Source organism: Cannabis sativa, chromosome 2, assembly GCF_029168945.1.
Source record: "Cannabis sativa cultivar Pink pepper isolate KNU-18-1 chromosome 2, ASM2916894v1, whole genome shotgun sequence".
NCBI classification, from domain to species: domain Eukaryota; kingdom Viridiplantae; phylum Streptophyta; class Magnoliopsida; order Rosales; family Cannabaceae; genus Cannabis; species Cannabis sativa.
Window position 1 is genome coordinate 63,982,928 of NC_083602.1, and position 23,636 is coordinate 64,006,563.

General features: G+C 33.0%; 1 protein-coding gene across 1 annotated transcript; it reads left to right on the forward strand.

The window, feature by feature from the left end:
- The first annotated feature begins 2,115 nt into the window (after positions 1-2,115).
- On the forward strand, positions 2,116-5,562 carry LOC115718894 (probable protein phosphatase 2C 23). Its single transcript, XM_030647702.2, has 4 exons — positions 2,116-4,114; positions 4,205-4,318; positions 4,719-4,983; positions 5,078-5,562. Exons 1-4 carry the CDS (start codon positions 2,450-2,452, stop codon positions 5,191-5,193), a joined length of 2,160 nt encoding a protein of 719 aa, XP_030503562.2. The 5' UTR covers positions 2,116-2,449; the 3' UTR covers positions 5,194-5,562.
- Positions 5,563-23,636: the final 18,074 nt, after the last annotated feature.

The window sequence follows — 23,636 nt, forward strand, 5'->3', positions numbered from 1 at the left end:
TGATAGTGCAAACTCCTAAAATTACATAGCATCATATCGCATTTTCGCGGTGCAGTTGTGGTTTGAAAAATTACAAAAACTACATATGCGGTTTAGTTTGAAAAAAATATTACAATCCACACCACCCGCACAATAAACACCTCAAAATAATTGTTGGGTATATGCAACCAAAGTTACATTGGTTTGAAATTAGAAAAATCATGAGTATATAAAGAATGATAATATCTCAATTCTTATGAGATTTTTTTGAGAAGGTGCGAAAAAAATAAATCTATTAGAACTTAGGTTCAAAATTGATAATATCATTTGAAATAGATAATAATCAATATGGCAATATCACCTGATTACTTCCCTCTATAATAAGATAAATGTTTGCTAAACAAACGAACTATTAACTAGTTTTGCTTTGGGCTGAACTTTAGTCGTCAATCTACGAAAATGACTAATCACAACAATGTATGATATCTTCTAAAAAAAAAAAATAAGAAAAAGAAAAAGAAGACAATGTGATGTTATAAATTGCCGTAACTACTTATTCAAAATTGACACTTACATATACGATGTTAGTAAATTGTTACATTGTTTTTTCTTGATTAAGCTTCCTCCCCCATACCGACGTTATATCGTGGTAATAAAAAAAGATCGAATAGATTAGATAAAATATATACTCATTAAGAAGCCAAGCTGATAATGACTTCATATCAAATAATTAGCATAAAAAAACCTTCCTAATATTCTCTCTCTTTTAAGAAAAGGAAAAAAATACTTTATGTACTGTAGCATTAAGTCAACATTCTTAACAAAAGTGCTGTACTATGGAAAGTCTAATTGATGTATATGAAGAACAAATAAAAAAATTTACAACTATCGTACTCCAAAATAAATATTAACACTTGGTTGACTTTTCGTTCATTATGTCATTACTATTTTTTGTATGAGATAATATATGAATTTTCTTAGGTACACGGTCTACATTTGATTTCCCTTGCAAAGGATGAAAACTTGAAATGAAAATATGTTTTTTCTTTTTTTTTTTTTTTTTGAAATGGAAATGAAAATATGTTGGTAGAAAGAATTTGAGGTAAAATACAAAAGGCCACCTATTGCTAATTTGTTCTCTCTCAAAAAAAAAAAAACTATTACTAATTTGTATTTTCTTAGTGATGTAAGTCTTCAAATAAAATTAATTAAAAGAGAGTAAACTTATTCTTTTGAAATATACCTTTTTCATTAAAAAAAAAATGTGAAACAGAGCAACTTAATTTTCTAAATGAAAATGCACGATTACTTTAAATGAATAAAGTAGAATTTTTCCTAAAAAAATTTATTCAAAATAGCTCATTGGTTTGAATTTTTGAATCGCATGGCATTATTCCTCATCCACTTTTTTCTCTTATTTCTTTTTCTTCCTTTGGTTATTTATAGGGAACGTACTTATAATATGTATAAAGTCAACAAAAAGACAAGTCTATATTGGTCAAGCATCATGCATAAACTCTTAAAGCTTCTCATATTAGTTAATGTAGCATAATTATTAATTAGGAATCCTCAACCACCCCACCCACATATGATTTAACAAACTAAAAAAATACAAATTGAAAAGAAATTATCAAAAATTTCAAATGAAATAAATTCAATTATTTATACTTAAAAGACATTTAAAAAAGTCAAGCCAAGCTGAGGCAAGAAAGATTAGTCGAAAAACCTCGAGTTGACAAAAAATAAAACAATTACGCGGAGGCAATAATGGGCTGCCAGGTGTCAGTCAACCTTTGCTTCTAATAAACCCATCCAACGGTGAGTGTGGCACGCTTTTCCACGCATATTTATTGGCTTTTTCTTCTTTTGACTTTTGGCTCCTTACCAGAGTTTTAATAGAAACTATTTTTTACCGTTTATCAATACGCGCTTACTAAGCGCGTATATCCATAATCAAATGCACACGGAAAGATACGTTCGTATAGTCTCGTCACTCACACCCGTTGTGCGCCCACGAATGTCCTGACCACTTGCAAAGAAGCGTGATTTCCACGCTCTTTCAAACTTCGTAAATCACTGTTCTATTACTAATCAAAACTTAAACCCAAACTTTACTTAATTGCCTCACCTTAGTCAACGGCTCCCAATATATTTTTTTTTCGTTTAGAATCGAAAATCTTTTTCTAAAAAAATGTTTTTTCCTACATTCAAAAATATAGGCTCAAATATTAAAAAAAAAAAAACAAACAAACAAATATAAGCTCAAAAGTCAACGCCTCCCTCTTTTTCTCTCTCTCTATACTCATCTTCCACTTCTGCTTCCTCATCTTCTTCTGCTTCTTCCTTTTCTTTCTGGCACTCTGAGAAAAAAAAAAAAAAAATAGGCCATGAATTATTGGTCCTAGTTGTTCTTACAGCTAAACTAAATAGGTTTTCATATATAGTGTTTTTTTGTTTATTTGGTTTCGAGATGGGCAACGGCTTTGGGAAGTTTAGCGTTTGCTTCACCGGCGGTGGAGAAGCTCGTCGGAAACATGACTTGTCGGTTTTGGATTCCGACCCACTAGATGAGGGTCTGGGCCACTCTTTTTGCTACGTTCGACCTGACCCGACTCGGCTCTCTTCGTCTAAGGTTCACTCGGAGGAAACGACAACTTTTAAGACAATCTCCGGTGCCTCGGTCAGTGCCAACACCTCTACTCCTCTTTCCACTTCTCTCATCGATCTTTATTCTTACAACTGTATCGATCGAGCTGCGGCTTTCGAGAGCTCCACCTCGTTCGCTTCGATTCCTCTGCAACCAATTCCTAGGGGGTTGATGAACTCAGGTCCGATTTCCGGTAACTTCGGGGGATTCCCCGGTTCTGGACCGCTGGAACGGGGATTTATGTCCGGCCCGATTGAGCGTGGATTCATGTCGGGCCCGCTCGACCGTGGGATTTTCTCCGGGCCAATGGAAAAAGACGATTCCGATCAGTTTAAGAGAAGCTTCTCCCAAGGGGGTTTCGCTTTTCGACCCAGATCAAGGAAAGGGAAGCTGATTCGGGTCCTCCGTCGAGCGATTTCAAAGACGATTTATCGTGGTCAGAACTCGATCGTGGCTCCGATCAAAGGGGTCATCTCAATCAAAGATCCGGACTGGATTCTCGGCCCGGAGAAGCACAATGAGAACCTGACGGTGAGTAGCATCAATTTGAGCAGCGAAGGTAGTTTGGAGGACGATGATTCATCCGAATCTCAGAATCTTCAATGGGCACAGGGGAAAGCAGGGGAAGATCGAGTACACGTTGTCGTTTCGGAGGAGCACGGCTGGGTTTTTGTTGGGATTTATGATGGGTTCAACGGCCCTGATGCTCCCGATTACCTTCTTTCGAATTTGTACTCGGCTGTACACAAAGAGCTAAAGGGTTTGTTGTGGGATGAGGATAAGTTTGAGCCTGCATCGGCAGCAACGGAGGATGAAGAAGAAGAGTCGTTGCAGACCGTTGAAGTTGATGATGCTTGTTCCCGCTGTGTTGAGCAAGAGAATAATTATAGTAATCATAATCGTCCCTGCGCAAGTGGGGATGGGAATGTCGATTCGAATTGGAGTTGTAATAAGCGCAAAAAGGGCAGTAGTAATCAGAACTCGAGGAGCAAGTATAGAGGTGCGTCGAAGAAATGGGAGGATAATCAGAGAAGATGGAGGTGTGAATGGGACAGAGAAAGATTAGAGCTTGATCGGAGATTAAAGGAGCAATTGAATCGATCTGATTCGGACGGTTCGAGTTCGATTAATCACTCGGATGTGTTGAAAGCTCTTTCTCAAGCTCTGAGAAAGACGGAGGAAGCTTATTTCGATGTAGCTGATAAGATGCTTGTGGAAAATCCTGAGTTGGCTTTAATGGGTTCTTGTGTTCTTGTTATGCTGATGAAAGGAGAGAATGTTTACGTTATGAATGTGGGTGATAGCCGAGCTGTATTGGCTCAGAAATCTGAGCCTGATTATTGGCTTGGAAAGATTCGACAAGACTTGGAAAGGATTAACGAGGAAACGTTACATGATCTTGAATCATCAGACGGTGATAGACCCTGTTCGATTCCCACTTTGACTGCTGTTCAGCTCTCTAAGGATCACTCCACCAGTGCGGATGAGGTATAAAAGCAAGACAATTACTATTTATTTTGCTCCTTTTCAGATAATTTGAGAACTTTGGTTGATGTTTTATTGGGTGCATTTTCACAGGAAGTTCAAAGAATAAAAGATGAACATCCAGACGATCCTTGTGCTCTACTGAATGACCGTGTCAAAGGTTCATTAAAGGTTACTCGAGCTTTTGGTGCTGGTTTCCTCAAACAGGTGCTTTTAACTATGCTCTCTTGTTCTGGGACTTACTTTCTTTGCGAAATCTCTATCTATCTAATCAGGAAAAGTTGTAGCCATTCATACCAAGTAATTATCCAATTATAGTTTAAACACAATGGTTAATTTAGTAACACTGTCATAGCAGCATATACACCTCCTCCTCAATTTGTGTTGCACCATTCCATTACTGTAATTTCGTTGATTTTAGTGCATAAAAGTCAAGATGACGACAGAATGAATACAAAGAAGAATGTTAGTATAGTAACAGAAGTCTAGTCACCATAGCTTACATCCATTTTGCTTTAGCACATGGAAAAGTTATATATGTCATCTGTTTTAAATAGTTTCCCCTACAAATTTGTTTTGTCTAATTGTAAATTTCAACTCTCTACAGCCCAAGTGGAACAATGCACTGTTAGAGATGTTCAGAATCGATTACGTTGGGAATTCGCCATACATCACTTGTTTCCCATTTCTCTACCACCACAGATTAGGCCCAAAGGACAGGTTTTTGATATTATCATCTGATGGGTTATATCAGTACTTCACAAATGAAGAAGCTGTTTCAGAAGTTGAGCTTTTTATCACATTACAACCTGAAGGAGATCCAGCACAACACTTGGTTGAAGAAGTGTTGTTCCGGGCTGCAAAGAAAGCAGGTATTAATCACTATATAAAAACTTATAATTTTACGTTACAAATTATTGTTCATTGCAGGAAACTAATTCAGTGCCAAATTTCTGTTAATCTCAGGTATGGATTTTCATGAATTACTCGAAATACCTCAAGGGGACCGAAGGCGGTACCATGATGATGTTTCAATAATTGTTATCTCTTTAGAAGGAAGGATATGGAGATCATGTGTATAAACAAGAGACAAATCAAATCACAGTTACTAGAAATATTATAGAGGCATCCAATCTAAAATAGAAAAAAAAAATATCAGGCAATTGGTCTTCCTTTCTTTGGTTTTTTTGGCCTCAGTTTTCGTTTTCCTGGTCACCATTTTGTAACATACCAAATTATGACCTTCAGGGAGAGAAAGCAGTGCCTGTGAGGAACTTGGTTGTGTGCAGAGTTTACTAGGGATGGTAAGGATGACTTGTATAGATGTAAAAGCTGGTTCATGTTGAATATATAAATTGTCATAGAAAAAACTGTAATCTTCCAATAAATGACAATTCTCCTTGTGAAATTACAAAGAGAAGAGAAAAAAAAAAAAAAAAGGAAAACGAAAAGGGTTTTGTGTATTTGTATAATTCGGCATTATCACTACCATCACTTTCTATACAATTCTTTTATTCACAGCTATATGCGGATGTCAACAACACTAGTCAATCTCAAAGCATCTTCCATCTTTACTAACCTTTTTTCTTTGTACAAAACAATTCCATATTCCGTTTATGTGAAAAATACTATGTTTAGGTTTATTCATTCGCATAGTAACTATTTCCTTTTTCGGTATAAAGCTAGGCTCATTGTCTGGCTTCACAAAAAGAATAACTTTTTGGCCAACCACAATTTTCTTTGCAATTTTTATTCATGGTTTCTCTTCTATTTGATTTCCCATTACCCTAAAACTACATGAAATATTGCTATTATGATTTATTATAAGTTTTTAAATGAATTCCGTCACATTCTAGAATGTTAGCATTTCTCATTTATTTGTTGAGCTAAAATATTCAAGAAATAGAAGGTAGTGTTATTCAAAAGATTCAAATCAAACATGCTGAAATAAAGAACTATAGTATTAAATGAGTTATGAGTTAGAATAGTCACAAACTTCAAGCAGCTGTGTTACTTATTAAATGTTATTATAATTGTGTGGAATTGAATTACCTTTACGTCTCCATTATGGCATTCAGTATCACTGTAACTGAATGACGATAACAGATGGTAAACAGTGACTAGTGGAGGGTTCATTCATGTTGTGAACACTGTTCATGAAAATGAAGCCTTGGGAAGCTAAAAAAATCAGTGTAGAGCATGGATTTCAATTCACTGTTATTTATTTATTTATTTATATTTAGTCAACTCATTAAATCTACATGTAGTTTCTCCTGTTTACAATTTTTCTTTCTCTCCTTTTGCAGTCCAAAGAGTTAAAGTTACTTGATTTAAGTACTAGTCCTTAAAATTAAGCATACGTACTAGTTACTACTACTAGCCCTTTTCATTGCTTTAAATTACATCATTGAAACTACTTTCAATTGCCCAAAAGGAAAAAATTAAACTTTCCAAAAAGAAAAAAAAAATAATAAATAACAACACCACTCATTTATTCATTTGCATGTGCATGAAAATAAACTTTCTTCCTTTTTTCTTTCTTTCTCTCATGCCACGGGACAACGGAAAGGGGTTTTGCCCTTTAATTAATTATTGATTCTTCTAACTACTATCTACTTCTGAATTTCATAGTAAATGCAAGGAAAGTTGGGTGAAGGTTTTTATTGATATCAACTTCTTAAATAATGAATAGTTGGCATGTTGTTATTTGGACCTCTTAGCAGTTATTTCTTTTTATCAAGTTGGTTTTTATTTGTAATTTTGTTTTTTGGTTTTTTCAGAAATATGGAAAATGTGGTAGAGTTTACTTTTATATGGTATAAATAAATTGTCCTGCTTTAAAACAAATAATACAAAAAAATAGAATTAAAAAATAATTAAAGTTTAAATATGAAAAAAAAACAATAAATAAATTTAATAAAATTTGTAATAATAAGTTTCGCCGAAAAAGTCATCGGCACTGGAAAGGTCGCCAGTGTTGAAAAATTTATTATCACAGAAAAAGTCACCATCACCAGAAAGGTTACTGGAAAAGTCACTGGAAAAGTCGCAAGAAGTAGATGTCTCACTATAAATAAAAATAGAACCGGTTCTATAACATAATGAATAAAAACAAATAACTCAAATTGATTATAATTAAATTACATATAACTGATTCTATAACATAATGAATAAAAACAAATTAAAAAAATAACTTAAACTAGTTATAATTAAAATAAAACCGGTTCTATAATAATGTTATAATGAATAAAAATAAATAACACGAAATAACTCAAACTGGTTATAACTAAAATAGAACCAGTTATATAACATAGTGAATACAAACAAGTAACAAGCAATAACTCAAACCGATTACAATTAAAAAAAAAAAAGAGAGAAAATCAGTTCCTAAAACACTGAAACATAAATGAAAAATAAAACTAGTTCCACAACAAAATACCTCATAAAGCCAGTTATAGTTTTTTTTAAAAAAAAATGGGGATTAATTCCAAAAAAATATTGAGGCATAAATATAAAAAGAACTGATTCCATAATAAAATAAAGAAACGCAAATAATAACACATAATAATTCAATTATAATATAAAGAAACTGATAATATTTATCAACTAGTTAAAGATTTGAGACAAAAAAACTGGTTTCGTAAAGTAACTAAGATAAAAACTTACATACAAAAACCAGTTAAATAAAATAACTCAAACAAAAACATCCATTTATCATGCTCTAACCTACCAAATAATTACACTCATACCATATCTACTCCAAAAATACTCATTCACTATGTTATATAACCGGATCTATTTTAATTATAATCGGTTTGAGTTATTTCGTGTTATTTGTTTTTATTTATTGTAACACTGTTATAGAACCGGTTCTATTTAAAATATACCTGGTTTGAGTTATTTTGTGTTATTTGTTTTTATTCATTATGTTACTGATGTAGTTATATTTCAGTTATAATCGGTTTGAGTTATTATATGTTATTTATTTTTATTCATTATGTTACGAAACCGCTTCTATTTTTATTTATATCTAAGACATCTACTTTTGGTAACCTTTCTAGTGACTTTTCCGGTGACGGTAACTTTTTCGGCGACTGTGACTTTTTCGATGACTTTTCCGGTGACTTTTCCAGCGGTAATAACTTTTCCAGTGACTTTTCCAGCGGTAATAACTTTTCCAGTGACTTTTCTGGTGAAACTTATTATTGTTTTACAAATATGAGATTTTCATCCTTTTTCACAAAAATATGACATAAAAAGCCCATATAAATGAAAAAAAAAAACAACTCATAACCTTATAGTATTATTTATTTATGTCATAAAAAAGTAAACTCTTATAATATTCCCATAGGGTAAATAGCGGCATAAGTACCCAAAGTTTTAAGTTTGTAAGTGGCATAAACTCAATGTTTATTTTTAGCAGCATAAGTACCCAATGTTTATAAAACTGTAATTTTCCTCTAGTTTTGTCAGTACAGACTCCGTTTTGAATTTATTTAATGAACATTTGGAAGTAAATGATACTACATGTTTCTGTCTAGATCCAATGATCAAGAATCTGGACCTTATATGTGGTCTGTTCAAGAAAATAACAGAGTTTGTATTGACGAAATTAGAGAAAAATTAAAATTTTACAAACATTGGGTACTTATGCCGCTAAAAATAAACATTGGAATTATGTCACTTAAAAACTTGAAACTTTGGGTACTTACGCCGCTATTTACCCTTTCCCATATATTGTATAATTTCTCCTTTGGTTTTGATAAAAATTTCCCATTAAATAAACAAATAAAAAGTACATCTAGGATAGTCTTTAGAGTGGGGCAGGCCGTTGCCTAAGCCCCATAGCTAGGTCTCTAACTAATCAAAAACACTTTCACATTATATTTTATTAAAATGTACTCACATATATGAGTGCGTTATCTAATATACTCTCACTCTCAATTTAAGTTTGCACATAATTTACATTAATCTAAAGGATATAATAGTGACATAATCTATAAAAATGGATATATCTTAAAGAATATGGAAATAAAGGTAAAAATTTAAACAAGTAAAGTAAAGTGGGTATACAATGTAATTTTTTTTTTCCTTCTTAAGAATTTTTTTAACATTAGCCAATAAGATTTCAAAAAATGGGGATATTGATACAAAAAACTAACTTTTCTCCAAACTTTACATGTATACTTTGATAAAAGAATTTTTACATTTATACTTTCCTTATCAATTGCTTTTTACTGTTTTTTACATAATATTAAAACTTCAAAAAAAACTTTTTTTTATTCTTTATATCTTTTTTTAGTCATTGGCTGACTTCTTTTTCTTCTTCTTTCTTTTAAGTTGTTGACTCTTTTTTATTCTTTCTTTCTTTCTCTTTTTCATTTTTTCCAACTCTCTCTCTCTCTCTCTCTCTCTCTCTCTCTCTCTCTCTCTCTCTCTCTCAAACTATTTTTTTTATCTTTGTATATGTTGACCTCAAATTTGGCCAACCGACAATAGAGTCGTATTTATGACTAATATCACCACGTGTACACAATAAGAACAAGTAAATAAAAGGGCCACAATATTTTATAGAGGTTTGGCCCTCTTAGCTAGCGGGTAATGACATACCCTTTTGGTTGTATTGATATTAGAGATAATACCACTCAAATTACAAGTATTGTGGATTCTAGAGTGGCTCTCTTAAGGTTACAATAGCAAGAATGAAAAGGCGAATCTCAAGTTGGTCAGATGAGGGAGACTTACTCTCTTCTACACTGCTAGGGGCATGTAGAAGAGAGAGAGAGAGGGAGAGAGGGATAGAGAGAGAAAGAGAACTACGGCGTTAGAACTTAAGAGATTAGAGAGATTAGATTTAGTTTAGTGCTCTTTATATAGGAGAGCTTACAAGAGATTATAGGTTGATATCCTTTAAAATGTAGAGATGTCCCTTATTTGTTACATATTAAAATAATAAGTATATAACATGTTAATTAGTCCACAAGACTAGATAAATAATTGAACTTTATCTCCTATTTTTGGGGGTTGTTGAAGTCCAATTCGTAATTGGAAGTATTTTTCACGCTAAAAGCTGTAGAGGCACAAAAAGTGCCTGCTAGGAGAGAGATTGGTAGGCCTTCCCTTTGCTGGAGGCTGTCCGGCCTATGCTGGCAATAGGGCTGGGTAGGGGGTCCGACCAGACCCTTTAGTTTGGCCAGTTCATTGTCTTTTGTCCCGTTTAAATATTTGGACTCCTCATCAATTGGTATGTTATGCATGCTGACCTGGCCTTCTTCCTGACAAGTTGTACTCCACGTGGCATCAATCTTACATATGTGGACATGCCACGTCATGTGGGCAGAAATTGGGATAATATGTGCCCCCCAAGTCCCTGTGTAGATGCCTGTACGGATAGGAACTTTCCAACTTTAGTTTTGATTGTTGGAGTCTTAACCGGGCAGGTTTTATACAATAATTTCAGTTATAAAATATTTTCTTTAATTTGGCTACTCACGTTTCCCAATAGGGAACTGATAATATTTAGCATGGTTATTTTACAGGTAGCATGGTTGTTTGGTGCATGTTGGATTAGTGGAGCACACTAAAAACTATAAAAGGTTATTTGGTAAAGCTCCTTATTTCACACTTTATTTTCTCTCTTTAAAAAAGGAAACGAGAGAAGCTCTTCACTTCCCCTTGAGACCGATGGACCTAAGTCCCTCAAATCCTAGGATTCTCACTTTGTTTCGACGATCCAAGCTTTCGACCAGCTTCCTTGACGGTTTTCACTAGTGGGTAAGCTTTCAAATCCCTTTCTCTACTTGTTTTCTTGAATTTGCCATTGTTGTGTTTGACCGTTTGCATGCTTCATACATTCTTGATTTCATGTTAGATTGTAGTGTGATTTCCTGATGAAAAAGATTGAATTTTGACATTTATTGTGATTCTTGATTCTTTGAGTCATGAAGAACACGTTTGAGTTGAAAAAGTACACATTTTGATCAAAAACACACCCTAGCCGACCCTAGGGGTCTTATTTAAGACCTGGCCGGTTCTAGGGTTTTGTCAAGGGGGAAAGCCAGTTCTAGGGTTTAACCTAGGAATCTGAGTGGCTCTTGCATGGGTCATGAGTCCCTGGCTGGTTCTTACATGGGTCATGGAACCCTGGTCAACCCTCTTAATGCCTTGGGACCCTGATCGGCCCAAGGCTTTGGTCCCAAGTGGGTGGTAAGTTTTCTATCCTCTTTCACCTCGATAAGAATCATGTGATGGCCTTGCGAACCTATACAACCTTTGTCTTACATGTGGTTCCCTTAGAAATGATATATGGCACTTTATGGTGAGTCTATTGTAGTTCAATTCTCAACCTAAGACTCGACACTTGTACAAGTTGTTACACTAGAAATTATACTTCGTTGATACCCAGCCTTATACAATGAAATTATCTGCCAAGTACCCTCAAGTACGGTTGACCAGAGTCTTGTCTAAACCTTGTCGCTTTGTCTGGTTGCTCACATGCCCTTGTCTTTTGTGTGTAGATGATCCCGAGTGACTATTGGGGAGGTGACAACCATATCGATGAAGATTTACTTGGTCTTTTATTCAAAGACCAGTGTCCAGTTGATTCCTCTAACCGCTCCTCGAGATCAACCAGAACCCAAGGTCCAGCATCATCACCATTCAGAGTGAATAGGCAGTGAGTTTTACAGCCGGTTCATCTGAAAGCTGAGCTTAGGGTGGAGGTAGTGCCTTCTTGGTTCTTAGACTTACATCATTCTGGACGGTGCGCTCGATACTTTGCTCGTTGGTATTGCAATTTCTTCACCGAGAGATCTTCTAGCTGCAGAGACCATTATGGCAAAGAGCGAACAGATGTGCCGCAGGGAACCATCCTATGACCCTCACATCATTATGCTAGCGAATAGGGGGAGATTCGGCATTGCTGAGGTGGTTGTACATCCTCAATATGATAGAGTGACAGGGGTCAACCAAGCTGAGGCACCTATGGCTGGGCAGGCTGTGGCTAGCCGAGATGAAGAGGCCTCAATCGAGATTGACCCTGCGTCTGAGGTGGAAGAAGTCGTGCCTACCAGGAGGCATACAAGACATGTGTTGTATTACCCAATAACCCCTTGGGTTTGTATGATGAGGCCAGGTGACCTTTGAATAGCTTTGGTCATCTCTCCAAGGTCTGGATAAGCCATGTTATGGAGGAGGCTGTAGCGCCCCAAGTCATCGAGCATGGGGACCAGCAGGACTGGTGGATATCTCCCCCGTCCTGTATTTCTACCCTAAATCTTGACAAGATCAAAACCATGCAAGCTGGTAGGAGATGTAAGGCCTATGAGAGACCAGCGAGCTCATCGATTGACATTCAATTGGATGGCCTGGTCAGAGCACCACATAGAGTAAGGAGCAGTACTACCCCTGCACCCTTACTTTAGAGACATAGCGATGTACTTCAGAGTGTGTCTGGCTCAGATCACTCGAATGGAATAAAGTATCTTTCGGTGATGTTCATTTGTATGTAGAGTTGGGCTAGCCTCAACCCCCCCTCCCTACGAGATTGGATACTTCTTTGAGCAAAAATCCGTGGCAAAGAAAATCTGGCCCAGATACTTCTACTTCAGTCAGCTTGGCTATCAGTGGTTAGGCAACACCAGCATCATAACTTTGTCAAAAGTGGGAGGATACGCCAGGACTTATTTCATTACCTGGGACATCCCGGAGGTCCACCACCCTTTCCAGAGGGTGTCGACCTACTCACACTCCATCCCCACTCTCCAGATGAGGGATAGAGCTAATTAGATCTTGTCCCTCCTTGTTGAGAGGAGGAATATATCGATGTTGGCTTGTGAGGCCATCTTTTGGAAGTATGGTATGTACCTTCCCGAGTCTGGTGTTGAGGGGGCTGAGGGCCCATCTGGAGGCCTAAATTATGCCCTGGTAGCAGAGGAGACTTGCCTAGGAGGTGGGCATACTTTTAATCTAGATGATGACATCCCCCTCTCCAAGCTTGCGAAGACCATGAAGAAGATAGAGAAGTGTTGGAAATTATTTTACTAAGATCTAGTTATATTAACATCTATGTTGATTATAATCTATAATCTAACACCCTCAATATAAATTTCCTAATATGATGAAATAAACACATATAAGTTCAAAATACCTTACATTGATGGCAGCAGAATAATATGACAATTTCAAATCAGATCTCTAGCCCTTGTTCCTTTTTGTCCCAGAGCATTATCAAGATCTGAACCAGGATCTTCTCTCCTTCAGTTTGGTTAACCACCATCTTCCACGCTATGATTGAGTACTTGACTTGCCATGAGGGGACATGGTACTCTATCACTAAAGGCTTAAATTTGATGAAGAAGAATGAGAGGTTCGAAATCACTATAGAAGGAGACTCTCATTTACTAGTTGTATGACAAAGAATGAAAACTAGGTTTAGACAGGTTGGATGAGAATGAGAGCATCTTATTGTTGGGTTTTATGCCCTAAATAAAACTCTATTTCAATGTAATGGTTTATATTCATTTATCAACAAAGAAATATATTTATTTTTCATTACTTATTTAATATGTTATTTAGTTCATGTGATCACTTATTTGATTCATAAATTCATCCAAATCCTTATCACATTGATATTCTTATTTATTGTGTTGTCAACACAGTGAAAAGTAATCAAGATTGTGTGATTAAATGTATTCCTATGATTTATCAGTACACAGGGTTTAATTGATAGGATAATCTACAATGTAGTTTACTTGCACCTTAGATAATTGCTATGTCCTTTCCAAGGCATTGGTTAAAGTAAGCTAGGGTTGGATGTATGGAGTATGCATTGGAAGGGACCGATATTGAACTTGGATCATATATAATAAACTTACCATAATATATATTCAATTAAATATAATCTAGTTGATCTTAGATCAAATGATCTCAATCCTGAGATGGTTAGGTTATAATTCAACTGTATTATTTATGTTCTTCAATCTGTTCATTAAAGTCAACCAATAGATCTTCTCGTGACATATAGATTAAGGACATGGTAGTTCCATTGAGTGAGAGCGCTAATCATAGATACAAAATCTGTAGCTTCTATCTAGACATAGAAGTGAAATGATGATTTATTTCGAGCTTGGCTTAATAGAGATAAATGGTTGAGTACTCATTTTAGGGATTATATTAGTTCACTGAAATATTATTTATAGGTAGCTAAGTCTTTTAAGGATAAAATACATTGAATGGTGTAACAATAAATTTATTCCTACTCAATGTAGATCATCTATAGAGGATCATTGATTATTAGGATTATAGCAATGGATAATTTCATAGCGTATCTATATTGTAGAATATATAGAGTGCTCTATATAATTAAGAGTGCAATTGCAAATCTATAGTGGTGCAAGGAGGAGTTAATAAGTTAGAGAATTTACTTGGTAAATTCTAGAGCTACTTATTGGAAGTTTGAATATATAAGCTCATGGTCCCCATATTCAATTATAATTTTAAAATTAAACTATGTCTTATTATGAATTTTCACTAAGTTATGGTTTAATTGTGAAGAAAAGAGATTTTAGGGTTTATTTGTTAATTAAGAGGTTTTGTAGAGTCTAATTAATAAATAATATAAAGGACAATTTGATTTGATAATTATTTATAATTATTAAATAAATAGTTTTGGCATTTATAAGATTAAAATTACAAAATATGGAATTTGTGAAATAATAGATAAATAGTTAAAAAAAAATGGGAAAAATATAATTGGTGGGGCCCACATACATGGCCAGCAACTAAGTCTTATTTTTGGCTATTATTTTATCATTTTTTATTCCATATAATTCAATCCGAACCCTACGTGAAATAGTATAAAAAGAATAGGATGATCTCATTATCTAACTAATGACTCATAACCTAGTTTTCAACTCGTCAGACAACTAGAGAGTTCTTGAGACATCTTCTTCTTCTTTCTTCTAATTTCGAAATCTTAGAGTGTTCTTCATAAAATTTTCGAGCTATTAGTGACTGAGTGAATGCCCACCCATAGCAAGTCTAGTACTCAATTATAGTATGTAAGACTGTGAAGAATCCAAACACTTAAAGGAGGATCGGGCTCAGATCTTGATACAATAGTACTCTGCGATAGAAAGGAACAAGGGTTAGACATCTGAGTGGGATGAGTCATTATATTCCACTGCAATCAATGTAATGTTACTCAAACTTTATATGTGTTTCAATTCTATTGTTTTAGAAATTCATATTTAGGATGTTAATAAACATACTTGTTAGTAAAACTAGATCCTAGTAAAATATAATCCAACAACTGGTATCATAGCCATGGTAATTATTTACTTTCAAGAAATATGGATTTAAAACGATGTATGTATGATTTGAATGTGATTCATGTTGATCTATGTATTTATTGATGATTGATTGATGTTTACACAATTTTTTTACAGAAAACAATTATATTCACGATCTGAAATTATTTTATTTGGATAGTATGAAAAAAATTAAGCAATTCATTTTTTTTACAAAACTGGATTTCAATTTTATTTGAATTAGTTATGAATTTTTGAAAATTGAAAAAAACTAGGAAGGGGATGTTGGGAATTATTTTACCAGGATCTTAGATCTACTCACAAGTATGTTTATTAACATCCTAAATATGAACTTTCTAAAATGATAAAATAAACACATATAAAGTTAAGAAAACCTTACATTGATGCAGCAGAATAAATGTCTCCTTCCACTCAGATCTCTAACCCTTGATTCCTTTCTGTAGCAGAGTATAATCAAGATCTGAGCCCGAATCTCCTTCTTCTTCAAGCTTTGATCCTTCACAGTCTTCCAATCTATGATTGAGTTACTGCTTGCTGTGTGTGGGCACTTACTCTTTCACTAGGGTCATGAAAAAGATGAAGGGAAAAGAGAGAGAGGTATTTCGGCCAAGGTAGAGAGTGAGGAAGGCTCAGTTTTCTGAAGAGAGAAATTTCTGTCAGAAGGCTAATGAAAGCCTGTTATGAGAGAGAGCCATCACTTTCTATTTATAGGCAACTACTAGGTCTAGGTTTAGAATTATTTGGCATTAAAATAATGAAAATAATAATTTGAAAAATCATCATTAAGTGGCCGGCCATATGGTGTTATTGGGCCTTACTTAATTTTGCAATTTTATCAAATTTTATCTCTATTTTCTCAAAAATGCCAATTTTCCAATTCTAACCTTTTAAATGCCAAAACTAATTATTTAATAACTAAAAAAGATTATTAAATAATATTGTCATTTAATTTAATTATTAATTAGACATATAAAGTCTATTAATAAATAAATAAACCTAGAAAACTCTTTTCCTTACAATTTCACCCTTGCTTAGTGAAAATTCATAAAATTAGACATAGTCTAACTTTAGAATTATAATTGATCAATCACGAATCAATTAATGAGTCTTACAAGCAGAATGTTCTCAACTAGAATGGGGACCATGGATCTATATGCTGAGCTTCCAATAAGTGAACCAAATTTACCAAGTAAATTCCTACTTATTAATTCTTCGTTGAATCCACTCTTAGAACTTAGAATTGCACTCTCAGACTTATATAGAGCATATTGTATGTTTCACGATACCAATATACTATCTCATTTAACCATTGTTATAATCTTATTGTGATTTAAAGATCCTCTATATAGATGATATACATCGAGATGGGATTTCTTTACCGTTCTCACCCCTCAATGTATTTTGCCCCTTTAAAACACTTAGCTACCTGTAAATGGTGTTTAGTGATCTAATAATTAGTCAGTTAAACAAGAGCTCATCCATTTACTTCTATTTGCTAAGCTCGAAGGGAATCATCACTTGACTTCTATACACCAGTAGAAGCTATAGATTCCATATTTATGTTCAGCACTCCCACTCAATCATACTATCATGTTCTCGAAATATACGTATCACCCTGACCCGAAAGTAGGCTTAACTAATAAATCTAAGAACATGAATAGCACTCCTGAGTTGAGCCTAAGCATATTAGGATTTATATTCTTTTAATCTTAAGATCAACTACTGATATTGACTTGGAAAGATATGTATAACGGTAAGTTTGTAATATCTTAACTTAGTTGCAATATCGGTCCAGTCCAATGTATACTCCATACATTCGAAACTAGTATACTTTACTAATGTCCTGAAAAGAACATAACACTTACTCCAAGTGTAAGTATACATCATCGCTGATTATCACATTAGTGTAAATCCAATAACACTGATGAAACAGGGACCAAAACTTTTGATTCATATGATCACAATCACATTCCACTGTGTTGACGATACTGTAATTGTGAATAAACATATGATCTGGATTTAACTGATTTTGTGTGTATGAATGTAATAAACATATTAAACATATTAAACCATTAGCATGTAAAATTCATGCAAACATCAATCACTTCAAATTTCTTATATTGATAACTAATCAGATTGTAAAGAGTTTTATTTAGGGCATAAAACCCAACAAACTCCCACTTGCACTAATATAAAACAAACTGCGCAAATAGGTCAATACGATGTCTTGATCTTCGCATCAAGTGTAGTATATTTGAATCCACCCAAACTTACGGAAACTAGTTCATAAATACACTTATGAAACATCCTTTACTATATGCTTTACTCATCAAGTGGATACCGAAATCTTTCTTGTTTTAAATGTACATCCGAATTAACGAGAGGACATATCTCTCATATTTTAAAATATGTAATTGAGATAATACAAAGCAGTAGACTTTTCTTCAGTGATATAACTTTCTGGTATTTTCGAATAGACCAAGTTATAGTTCTTCTCTGGTAGAGCTTGAATTATTATACAATAATTCCTCCACCCCCAAAGTAAGCACCATCTTATGAATTTCTAAATTAGATGGTGAGATACAAAGACAACTGATACACAGTTCCTTAATATCTGACATATAGATCACTTTCATAAATCTTTCTTGAATATCTTCTAATGTTCCCTATTTGATTACATCTCAGATAGCTCCCACTCAATAGCAGATGTCTGGTTAAATAATACTTTTAACCTCTGATTGTTTAGAGAGTTACCTAGTTGTGACTTTTGTATTAGTCTGAAACTTTAAGTCAAGACTAAGTCATCAACATAGCAGACTAGTATTTGAAGTGAAAAATACATGCCAGAGATTAAAGTAATCAAAATTAAGATACCATCAAATTTTATGAGGATTAAGAATTCTATGTTCAAGTCATTTGAATGGACTGAACTAGAGTTCTTTATCTTATTCTCATAATTCTGATAAGCTATACCTATCCATGTGAATGGTTAGATTTGCTTTTCAGTAGTGTTCTTAAGTACCTATCACAATTATCAACCTAATGAAGATGGGTATAGAATTTTAAAATTCTTCCACTCAATTAAGGTAGTGTGAAACTTTAACAAAGAACTTTCAAAGGTATCAGACTTTTACTTCTAACAGTAAAAACAAAATGGAACATACAATCAAGATCAAGAATTTATATTGACAATAGCTGACTCATTATATTACTTCTATGTTTAAACAAGATATGTGTTTCATAGGGAATTGTGGAATGGACTCCACCCCTAAGAATATACATATAGGGTACTATGGATAACCTCCACCCCTAAGTATATAGAGATTATGATCCACCCCTAAAGGTTGTAAAGATCATGATTCTCTTAGTGTGATAGAGTTTATGTGGAGTTGAATACTATCCAGAGTTCATTAGATATAAAAGATCGTTGAACTGCATAGTTTTCTTAACTTTTCTCCACCCCTATCAGATCATAAGATCCTTTTATTAAACAAATTCTTAATAATTGTATGAGAATTAACAATTATTAATAAACATAGAAATAGTTTCTAGTGTTTATTTAATATAACTCTATGAAGAGTTGTAAATATTATAGAATTTGCATCAATAATAAAAACACTTACACATACAAACATACAAATATAATGTGGTAATAATTGATGAAGATTAAATTAAATGAAGCTCAATCTCATTAATTGCAATAGGGAATTTCGAAAAAAAAACTTTATTAATAAAAAAAATGTATTGCAACAATATGAGAGAAACAGGGATAAATATCCCTAACTAAAATTTGAAATCCAAATTGTCTTTAAACTAAAACAATTAATTCAAAAATTGAAGAGCTTCATCTTCATCTGGACGATTTCACCCTTGGTCCAGCTTTCTGATCCAACTCAATTGAGTTCAAGTAGCTTGGCCTATAAGAAGAAGAAAACAAATAAACAAAGTTAGTCCAGAATCATAAATCCAATTGGATAATAATTCACTAAAACTCTTAAAGTTTATGAAAGGAAATACCTTGTTTCTTTGCAAGAAGTTTAGGACACTGGGGTTTCCAATGACCTTTTTTATTGCAGTGGAAACACTTTCCTTTAAGTGTAGCATCACCAGAAGGAGCAGTCTTTTTCATGACTTTTGTTCGCTTCTTGGTGTTCTTCCACTTCTTCTTCGATTTGGGCTTTGAAGCAGAGGCAACATTTGCTTCAGGTTTCATCGTCCCATTACCATTACCAGGATTGTGAGGTTTACTCCCTTTCTTCTTGGGTCCTCCAATCAAATTTTCATAAGTTTGAAGGTCATTGACTAATTCATGAAAGTCAATTTCCTTCTTATTCATGACATAATTTGATGTGTATGGTAGAAATGCTGGAGTCAGGCTATTCAAGATAAGACTAACTTGAGTAGCACTGTCCATTTCAGCACCATGATCCTGGGCTTCTTGGAAATAACTGGACATGAGGAGAACATGATCACGCACGTTTTGATGAGGACTATCCGTGCGTTAATGTACTTCTTAGTCGCGTCAAAGCGTGACTGAAGCGACGCCTTACCGAATAGCTCATTTAACTTCGTCATAACTTCAGCAGCCTTCTCAGTTTTAGAAAACCGAGTTTTGAGGGTGTCAACCATGCTAGAAAGCATAAAGTATAGAGCTTTGTCATTTGCTTTCTGCCAACGCTCATACTTTTCTTTCACAGCTTTGGTTGCATTGTCCCCAGGCACTTCAGGTGACGGCTCAGTTAAAACAAACAACGCACTTTCTCCTATGAGAGCAATATTAATGTTCTCATTCCATTTATTAAAGTTAGATCCATTCAGCTTGTTTTCAGTCAACAGTGATAACATGGGATTCATTTTGACAAAACAGGATACTACAAAATAATAGAAATCAACAAATAAAAATTAATGGTTTAACACACAAAAACAATTCAGAAATTATAAGCACATAGCAAGTAGGAATGATATGAGAAAATACTTAAAAAATTCAATCCTAAATAATTTCCAAGGTTTTCAACAAACTGATATCAGTGTCCCGTTTAGGCGAGAGTCAAAGCTACCATCCATTGAATAGAGTTGTCAGCTCATCTAAAATGTTAAACATTCTAGCAACCTTTTATTCGATCAAGATCAGAATCCAGCGTTGTCCCGTTTAGGCGAGAGTCAAGGCTATTCTATCCTATGAGCTTCTACCATTGTTTCGCAATTTGCAAGTCAAATATGGTCGCCACCATTAGGGTGATCTATACCATATAAAACACTTACAAACCACTTATCATGCGAGATTAAACGGTGCGAAATTGCTAATGAACGTTCCTCCATTAGGGAGGATTACTCACTAAAACAAACGCGGTGTAAAACCCACAATGGAGATCGAATATCTTAATAATAATAAAGCTCATTGTTTAAAATGTATTTTCTTTATTATTCTAATAAATAAATCTCATTAAATTCTATTTAAGAATTAAAATTCAAAATAAGAATTTAATATAATATTTATAAAATTATACTTAGATGGTGATTGAAATAAAGTTAATTATTTCCATCTTAGTAATAATCTTAAATATAAATATTAAGGAAATTAATTTAAGTTGAATTAAATAAATAATTAGCAACTTAAAATTTCCTTTGAGAATATATTTATTGGGTTCGAAAATTTAAAGTATATAAAAAATATACAATTTTCGAAAAATAATAAAAAATAGAAAAGAAATACTTCAAGCAAAAATATCACCTATCTAGATATTTCTTGATTAGTTAATTCACTTTCTAATAATATATATATTTTAAATTCATTTATTTTAAATTAATCAATTAAATGAAAAAATCATTGATTGTAGTTGGCCCAAGAATTAATTAAAATAAATAATTAATTTACAACTCAATCTATTTTTCAAAATAAAAAATTCGAAAATTTTGCTTAAATAAAATGCAAATTTCGAAATTGATTAATAAAATAAAGAAAATATATATATTGAAAATTATTTAAATTTAAGTTGAAAAATTAAATTTCAACCTAAAAATAATTTTCTATTTAATTAAGTGTCATGAAAAATCAATAAATATTTAAGTATCATGATGAAAATCAACTTAGATATTTAGATTTTTCAAGTTAATTAAATGTATTAAATTCAAGAAATAATACTTAAGTGTAGAGAAGGCTTAATTATTAATTTCTATTTAATACCAGGAAAAATATACTTAATAAAATTGTACCAAAATTAATTATTTAAATAATTAATTTCACAAAAGTATAATATTTTCCTATTTAAATATTAGAAATAATAAGTAGTCTAGAAATTACTATCTAGAAAATATCTTATTTGACTAAGTATATATCTTTTCAAAATTTGAAAAAATATCTAATTTAAGTTATATAGAAAAATCTAAAACTTAAATAATTTCAAATCTAGATTTAATTAAATATCACAAATTAAGTTGTAACCACTTAATTTGAAGATATCTTTTGAAGTTAATATTTGAAAAGATATTAACCAAAAAATATCTAAGATATTCCATTTCAAGTTAATATTTAAAAAGATATTAACTTAAAAAATATCTTAAGAATCTTTAATAACTAATACCTAAGATTCCTCAACTTGATTTAAAATTTAAATCAAATATTCAAATTTAAGTTAAATAAGAAAAATCAGTTGATACAACTAATTTATAACTTAAATAGGAATATTTAACTAAATAAGCTCCAGAAAGAATCTTAGTTAGTTAAAATTCTATATTTAATTAAATACAAGAAAAATACAAATAGTTTATCTAGAAATAATATCTAAAACTAAAAGTGTTTTTCTTAAAATTAACTTTAATTCGAAACTGTACGGACAGTTTTGCGATCGCAGGAAACTATCAGCACAGCCCCGATTTTGTCAAATCTTCAAAAAATCATAACTAATTCAAATAAAATCCAAATTGAGTTCTGTAAAAGGCTAACTTGCTTAATTTTTTCCATACTATCCAATAAAAATAATTGCAGAAACGAAATCACAATTATTTTTCACGAAAATTTCACAAACATCAATCAATCATCAAATAACACTCAATACAACATGATACCATCCAAAGAACATACAAACAATCGTTTTAAAGTCCAAATTACATGTAAGTAAATCAATTACCATGGCTCTGAGGCCAGTTGTTGGGAATTATTTTACCAGGATCTTAGATCTACTCACAAGTATGTTTATTAACATCGTAAATATGAACTTTCTAAAACGATAAAATAAACACATATAAAGTTAAGAAAACCTTACATTGATGCAGCGGAATAAATGTCTCCTTCCACTCAGATCTCTAACCCTTGATTCCTTTCTGTAGCAGAGTATAATCAAGATCTGAGCCCGAATCTCCTTCTTCTTCAAGCTTTGATCCTTCACAGTCTTCCAATCTATGATTGAGTTACTGCTTGCTGTGTGTGGGCACTTACTCTTTCACTAGGGTCATGAAAAAGATGAAGGGAAAAGAGAGAGAGGTATTTCGGCCAAGGTAGAGAGTGAGGAAGGCTCAGTTTTCTGAAGAGAGAAATTTCTGTCAGAAGGCTAATGAAAGCCTGTTATGAGAGAGAGCCATCACTTTCTATTTATAGGCAACTACTAGGTCTAGGTTTAGAATTATTTGGCATTAAAATAATGAAAATAATAATTTGAAAAATCATCATTAAGTGGCCGGCCATATGGTGTTATTGGGCCTTACTGAATTTTGCAATTTTATCAAATTTTATCTCTATTTTCTCAAAAATGCCAATTTTCCAATTCTAACCTTTTAAATGCCAAAACTAATTATTTAATAACTAAAAAAGATTATTAAATAATATTGTCATTTAATTTAATTATTAATTAGACATATAAAGTCTATTAATAAATAAATAAACCTAGAAAACTCTTTTCCTTACAATTTCACCCTTGCTTAGTGAAAATTCATAAAATTAGACATAGTCTAACTTTAGAATTATAATTGATCAATCACGAATCAATTAATGAGTCTTACAAGCAGAATGTTCTCAACTAGAATGGGGACCATGGATCTATATGCTGAGCTTCCAATAAGTGAACCAAATTTACCAAGTAAATTCCTACTTATTAATTCTTCGTTGAATCCACTCTTAGAACTTAGAATTGCACTCTCGTACTTATATAGAGCATATTGTATGTTTCACGATACCAATATACTATCTCATTTAACCATTG

Excerpts from the sequence above, each read along its gene's own strand:
- LOC115718894 (XM_030647702.2), top strand. The coding sequence starts at position 2,450 with ATGGGCAACGGCTTTGGGAAGTTTAGCGTTTGCTTCACCGGCGGTGGA. Across the intron at positions 4,115-4,204 it reads ACTCCACCAGTGCGGATGAG|GAAGTTCAAAGAATAAAAGA; the intron begins GTATAAAAGCAA and ends GCATTTTCACAG. Across the intron at positions 4,319-4,718 it reads GTGCTGGTTTCCTCAAACAG|CCCAAGTGGAACAATGCACT; the intron begins GTGCTTTTAACT and ends AACTCTCTACAG.